Source organism: Acomys russatus, chromosome 13 (genome assembly GCF_903995435.1).
Source record: "Acomys russatus chromosome 13, mAcoRus1.1, whole genome shotgun sequence".
Classification (NCBI taxonomy): domain Eukaryota; kingdom Metazoa; phylum Chordata; class Mammalia; order Rodentia; family Muridae; genus Acomys; species Acomys russatus.
The window spans coordinates 57,670,330-57,677,263 of NC_067149.1; the positions used below are offsets into that span (position 1 = coordinate 57,670,330).

The 6,934-nt window shown below is 47.2% G+C and overlaps 1 protein-coding gene across 1 annotated transcript; it reads left to right on the forward strand.

Annotated features, from left to right (window-relative positions):
• Positions 1 to 309: 309 nt before the first annotated feature.
• Positions 310 to 2,970, forward strand: Apold1 (apolipoprotein L domain containing 1). The gene is made up of 2 exons (XM_051155477.1): positions 310 to 587; positions 2,032 to 2,970. The coding sequence occupies exon 2, from the start codon at positions 2,035 to 2,037 to the stop codon at positions 2,731 to 2,733; it is 699 nt and encodes a 232-aa protein (XP_051011434.1). The 5' UTR covers positions 310 to 587; positions 2,032 to 2,034; the 3' UTR covers positions 2,734 to 2,970.
• The last annotated feature ends 3,964 nt before the right edge of the window (positions 2,971 to 6,934 follow it).

Consider the following 6,934-nt stretch of genomic DNA (forward strand, 5'->3'; position numbering starts at 1 on the left):
GCACTTCCTGTGGGCGTGGCCTTGCATTCTTAGGCTCTCCTTGGGGTTGACTGCCCCGCCTCGATGGGTAGTTTCAGCTACTCAGGCCCTCAAAGCTCTTTGAAATGGGCCGAGAGTGGCTCTATCAATCATAATTGAGTTTTCCAGCCCCTCCTATTTCTTTTTGAAAATTATTCTCTGGTGGAGTCCTCTCAAAGAAACACTATAATTGGGCAGCCTGAGGCATGTGGGAAAGCCTCCCCCGATGGCGTCAGTAGCTATTCTCAGGAGAGGAAAGGCAGGGTATCCCCACTGGGAGATGACAGCACTTGTTTCAAGTTGGGGAAGAGCCTGTGGTTCTCTTCCTGCGCTTAGAGGGGAAAGCGAACACATAATGTTCATTTCCTAAATACGGGACGTGCTTTGCTAGCGGCTCATTTTCCAACATGTCATATCCTGGCTGAAGGCAGCAGGGGTCAGGGCAGGAAATGGCAACTTCTCAGAATGAGACAAGGCTTTCCCAGAGCGGTCATTGGCTCCTGGGAACTATAAAGCATGCTCATCCAGAAACGGTCTCTCACTTTTTTTCCTGGAGGCCAGAGTGAAGGGTAAGTGGGGGAGTTCAAGGGGATGCATCTGAAATGGGATTGGTGACATGGGAGTCACCTCTTGGGCCGTTGTGTACTTGGGGTGACTTTTTCCTCCTTCGTTCTTTTTAACCTGAAAACTTACCAGTCAGCTAGGTCATGGAGGTCAGCAAGGAACAGTAGGGCCTGTGAGTCAAACCAGTGTTCTACACGGGGCACTGAGAAGGTTTTCTAGCCTGCCTCTAAAATCCGTCATCTTAATAGGTGAGAACGGGGTCGGCTGTGCATGCTGACTCAAGCCTGGAGTACCAACACTCAGGAGGCAGAGGCTAAAAGAGTCAGGGGTTTGAGGCCAACTTGGGCTATGTAAGAGCCTGTCTTTGAAAACAAAATAACAACAACCAGTGGAGAGAGATCGAAATATTTAATAACTTCTGCCCTGATAGTTCAGTTTTGATACGCTTGCCCTGTGTCTGATTTGACACCTTTAAGGAGGTCTGACTGGTTGCAAGTACAGTGAATATGCAAATGGGGGTCTCTGGCAACCAGGACGGATGAACTTTTACCCTGGTGTGTTCAGCTTTCTCCATTAGTCGCCTTTTATTGGCTTCAGTTCAACTTGATTTAAAAAAAAAAAAAAAAAAAAAAAGCCTTCAGTGAGTTGCTATACCCCCTACCCACTTCTTTTTTTTTTCCCCCCTTGCTTTCAGGCAGGTTCTTGTTATATAACTTTGGATGGCCTAGAACTCAATATTTAGATGGAATTGGACTTGAACCAATGATTCTGCCTCTGGCTACCAAGTCCTAGGATTAGAGGGGAGACTGGAGGGGAAAGGAAAGGGGGGGACGGGGAGAGAGAGAGAGAGAGAGAGAGAGAGAGAGAGAGAGAGAGAGAGAGAGAGAGAGAGAGAGAGAGAGAGAGAGACAGGGTATAGGATGAGGGTGTCACGCCAGACAACGGCTCTACTACTGAGCTACACCCTCAGCCCAAGGGTCATCTTGAAAACAGCAAAGTGTCGTATTGGAGAAGCCTTCTAATAGTCTCCTTCTTCCCGCTTAAATGGTATTTGCCAGAGGATGAAGTCCATACATCCTGTTCCCTGGGAGAACAGCAGAAGACTGCATAATCTCTATTTGCATGCACAGTTAACGGGTTCTGAGAACTTGTGTGACTTGTCCCAGACTCCAGACCTGGCCTTTGAAAACTTGACACACGACACCTACCGCCCCGTTTCCCCGTCCCGAGTGGTAGCAGCCGATATTTATTTATTTATTCATGTATTCATTTCGGGGCCGTTGGGTATTAAATCTGGGGGTTGAACACTAGGCAAGCGACCTACCCACACTCCCAAGCCCAAGATCTATTAAATATTTGAGGACTCCCTCTTGTGCCCCTGCCAGCTCTAGCCTGGGGCAGCGGCGGGCGCGAATACTCCAGGCTAACTGTGTGTCTGTATCCCCGCAGGGCATGGAGAGGCGGGCGGCCTGGGAGCCGCAGGGCGCGGATGCGCTACGGCGCTTCCAAGGACTGCTGCTGGACCGCCGGGGTCGGCTGCATGGCCAAGTGCTGCGCCTGCGCGAAGTGGCCCGGAGGCTCGAGCGTCTACGCAAGCGCTCCCTGGCGGCCAATGTGGCTGGCAGCTCTCTGAGCGCCGCGGGCGCGGTGGCCGCCATCGTGGGGCTGTCACTCAGCCCAGTCACCCTGGGGGCCTCACTCGTGGCGTCGGCCGTGGGCCTAGGGGTGGCCACCGCCGGAGGGGCAGTCACCATAACGTCCGACCTCTCTCTGATTTTCTGCAATTCCCGGGAGGTGCGGAGGGTGCAGGAGATCGCCGCTACCTGCCAGGACCAGATGCGCGAGCTCCTAAGCTGCCTGGAGTTCTTCTGTCAGTGGCAGGGCCGCCGAGACCGCCAGCTGCTGCAGAGCGGGAGGGACGCCTCCATGGCCATTTACAACTCTGTCTACTTCATCGTCTTCTTCGGCTCACGTGGCTTCCTGATCCCCAGGCGTGCGGAAGGGGCCACCAAAGTCAGCCAGGCGGTGCTGAAGGCTAAGATTCAGAAACTGTCTGAGAGCCTGGAGACCTGCACCGGCGCCCTGGATGAACTTAGTGAGCAGCTGGAGTCCCGGGTCCAGCTCTGCACTAAAGCCGGCCATCTCTGCTGATCAAGCAGGATGCAACACGTTTTTCTAAGAGCATCCTTTAGCTATATGGAGGGCAGGGATGGCTGAAACTCTTCTTGCAGTCGGTCCTCAACTCCTTATGTGTGAAGGACTTTTCACTTGTGTAATCCCAATTGAGTATGTGACCCTAAACACTAACCTTGGGGCGGCGGTCAAAAATCCTTTCCGGCTGCGCACAGCTGGGCAGACAGACTCTCCCTCTTTTAGAGTTATTGGGGTTGCGGGAGCGGTAGGGGTGGGGTGGGGGGACACCTTGATGGTTTTGAGCAGAGATCGGGAGAGGTGTCTCCCCCGGGACCTCTTAAGTTCTTACTAGAATCCTGAGATTTTCAAATGTTGCCAAGAGAAGACTTTTACTTTTCAACATTGGGTCTATAGTTTCTGATACACAGAAGTCCAGAGTCCAGAACAAGAAAGGCCCTTCTTGTCTTTGTAGGAGTTGTAGACCCAGATTGGGCTGCAGAGCTGTCTCGCCCGACTCTTCCCACCTTAGTCAGTTTGTGAACCCACAGACCCAGCCTGATTTTTCCAGAATGGCTTCAGACCCATGCTTTCAGGTACCCTGAGAGGGAAAACCCCCTGAAGAGTCACTTGAATTCGAACACCCACCCCTTCCACACTCATAAAAAAGCTGGTGTGTGTGTGTGTGTGGGGGGTGTTTAGGAATAAAAAGGATGATTAACATGCTAGCTAGGGTGAGCACCGGCCTTTGAGTTAAACGGTCCTGGATCTATCACAGGCTTCGTCTCATACCATCGTGTGACTTAGCCATCTTATCTTGTTGCCACATGGCTTCTTGCTCAGTGAAACACAGATGGTGGTGAGAGCTCACGAAATGTAGCCCCTGGCCTGGGGCGGTTTGCTGGTGATGTAGACTGTTGGGCTCCATCATGGCCCGCCACTGGCTTGATTCTGAAGCCTCTAACGTTTGAAAACCATGGCAGCAAATGCTTATCTCCAGCCTAGTGTGGTGGGACATACCTGTAAAGCCAGCACTTGGAGATGGAGAGCAGGAGAGCAGGAGAGCAGGAGAGCAGGAGTTCAGAGTAAACCCAAGGCCACCCAGGATTATGAGACCATGGCTTCCAAAACCAAAACCAAAAGACGTTAACTTCTGGCTCCCTACAGTTTTTCAAAGTCTCTCCAGGGGACACTGTCGTCTTCAGAGTCAGGACAGATTGGCCCGGAAGCCGGGAGAAAGACTGTGCTGCGTGTGTGCTGGTAAAGCTCTGTTCCCTGTGGACTAAGAGACTGAAAACCACAGGCCCTTTAGAGGGCAGTGTTGCCAGTTCCTTGTAGAAACTGGTACAGAAAGGAATGTGAACTTACCAGAAACAAAACAAAACAAAACAAAGCATAACATCTTTCTCTATTCTCTGAAAACTTCAGATAACATCTTTATTTATTTAAAATGAGTTATTTAATTACTTCCTATTATTTACATTTACTTTTATTTAACTATCACATTTAGAAAATAATGAGAATAGCAGGTGTCTGGGAGTCTTTTTTCCAGACAGGGTTTCTCTGTGTAGCCTTGGCTGTCCTAGACTTGCTTTGTAGACCAGGCTGGCCTCCTGCCTGGGATTAAAGGCATGTGTCACACCATGCCTGGCGCCTGAATGAGAGTCTTAAGAGGCTCTTTTTAGGAGGTAAAGTTTGAATTTCTAGTCTTTTCCCCTCAGGGAGGACTTTTCCCTCTAGTGTTTTACATGATCCTTGTAAGTAAGATGGAAATGGGGTGGGGGTGGGGTCCTGAATAGAGAGATTAAGCTGGTCTTTAAACTAGTGAATGGAGTCTTGACTTGTGGAATACATGAATGATTAAGCCTATGTGTCCTGAAGGTACTTGGCCAGAAAACACTTGACTTGAAGAAGAAAACCTTTTTCAGAGTGGGATGGAGTGATAGAGACACAGGAAGGAAACATTTAGACCTTGGAAACCTGAAATTCTGTCCTATAAGATTGTGTTATTGTAGAGATACTTTTTTTTTTTTTTTTTTTTTTTTTTACTTTAGGGCTGTTAAAAAAAAACCTGTTGTCTATGTTTAAGTAAGCACTTCTAATTTATTCCTTATTTTCCTAAATTATTGTAAAAAGAAACGTTGGAGAGTCTTTGGGATCACACCCAAGAAACCTTGGCTATATTTTTTAATTATTTAATATTATACATTTGTGCAACCCCTCTGCTTCCCAAAGATGGCCATGTGTCTAAGGAAATGTAATTTTGGCATTGGGAGTGTGTGTGTGGGGGCTGCTGTTTCTATATGTGTTTACTTTTCATGTAAATTTTAATTGAGCTATATCATGGTTTAATTTGACATTGATACTGGCTTTTTTTTTTTTTTTTTTTTTGACATTAGCTCTGGTTGTCCTGGAGCTCACTATGTAGACCAGGCTGGTCTCAAACTTACAGAGATCTGCTTGTCTCTGCCTCCTGAGTACTGGGATTATAGGAATGTGCCACCATGCACAGCTTGTTTTGTTTTTTTGTGAACTGGTGTCATTTTTAGATTGCCTTGTGTGGATGCTGGAGTACAGGTCACACTGTCCTTTCATGTCATTCAGCTAAAGCCATTCCCTGACGCCATCATGAATCACCTTCGATTACATTCCTCTAGTCCTGAGCTGTTCCATTTAAGACAAAATGGCAGTATTTTGAGTATAGCAAACCACTAAGCTTCTGATGTTTTTATCAGTGGTCTGTTGTGCTCATGTATGGAAGAGTGTCTACTTTTGGTCAATAGTTGGACATGGTAGTAACTCAGCCTACAAGCAAGGCATGGTGGCAGAAGGATTTAGAGTTTGTGTTCCAGGGTTCCTGAGCTACATAATAAGGCCTTATCTAAAAAAAAAAAAAAAAAAAAGGACAAAAACAAAACAAAAAGCCCCCCAAACAAAACCATAACAACAACAAAAAGCAAAAACATGATTGACTAATTCACTGTTTGGCTGTATTAGGAGAGACCACTTGGTCATTCTCCTTATTATGAGCAGCTTGTGAAGATTGGAGACTTTGCTGGGGCTTAGCAAAATTTAGTACAGTCGATCGTAGAGACAAATTGTGTAATTCTTTCATGGGACTGTGAAATGGGCTTTCCCTTATGGCCTTCGTTCTATCAGCAAGTGGGCTGGAAGGGTTTGTTGCAAAAGAGAAGAAGAGAGAGAGATGCCAGGGTTTGGAAAATACATGTTCATTCTAAACGTTGGAGTGTTTCTATGTTTCTTTCTTGGCTTTACGATTCCCTGGATTGTTGTGTTTCACAGCTAAGGGAATACATCCTAGGGCCTGCATCTTAGAGCGCCAATAAAGCAACATTCTGTTCCATTAAGAAATAATCCTTGGGGCTGGAGGGATGGCTCAGCGATGAAGAGTACTTGCTGCTTTTACGGAGTACTGGGGTTTGATTCCCAGCACCCACCTGACAGCTCACAACTATCTGTACCTCCAATTCCATGGGATGCCCTCTTCTGACCTCCCCATGCACCAGCCATGCACATAGTACACATACATATATGTGGACAAAAAATTCATACATACAAAATAAATCTTAAAAAGAGCCGGGCATGGTGGCACACACCTTTAATCCCAGCACTTGGGAGGCAGAGGCAGGCAGATCTCTATGAGTTCAAGGCCAGCCAGGTCTATAAAAGAGTCCAGACAGGCAGGACTACAAGAGATACCGTGTCTCAAAAAACCAAAGAGGGAGGAGGAGGAGGAGGAAAGAAAAAAAGAAAAAGGAAGAAAGAAAAGAAATCTTACTGAGGTATTTAACTCCTCTGTATTTATTTGCCCTAGGCTCCTGCCATTTCCAATATGGTGACTGTCAAAGGTAAAAGTGTTTGCTGGGGGCTTGGGAAAGAGAAAGGAGTGCTGTAGAGACCATTTTAGATTGGATACACCAAACACTAAACTTCCTACGTCTCTCCTTCAGTAGCTTGGTATGAAAATACAGAAAATTAGACAAAGAAGTTGTGCAGGGGCTGAAGCGATAGGTCAGTTAGAGTCTCTGCCCTTCTTTCAGAGAAGCCCAGGTTGGTTCCCCTGTTTTAGATGGCTCCCACCTATGTGGAATTCCCGCTTCAGGGGGTTTGATGCCGGCTTCTGGCCTCTGTGGGCACCTACATGCCCTCATACAGACATAGACTAAAAATAAGTCTTAAAAAGAGTTTGTGTAGTGATAAG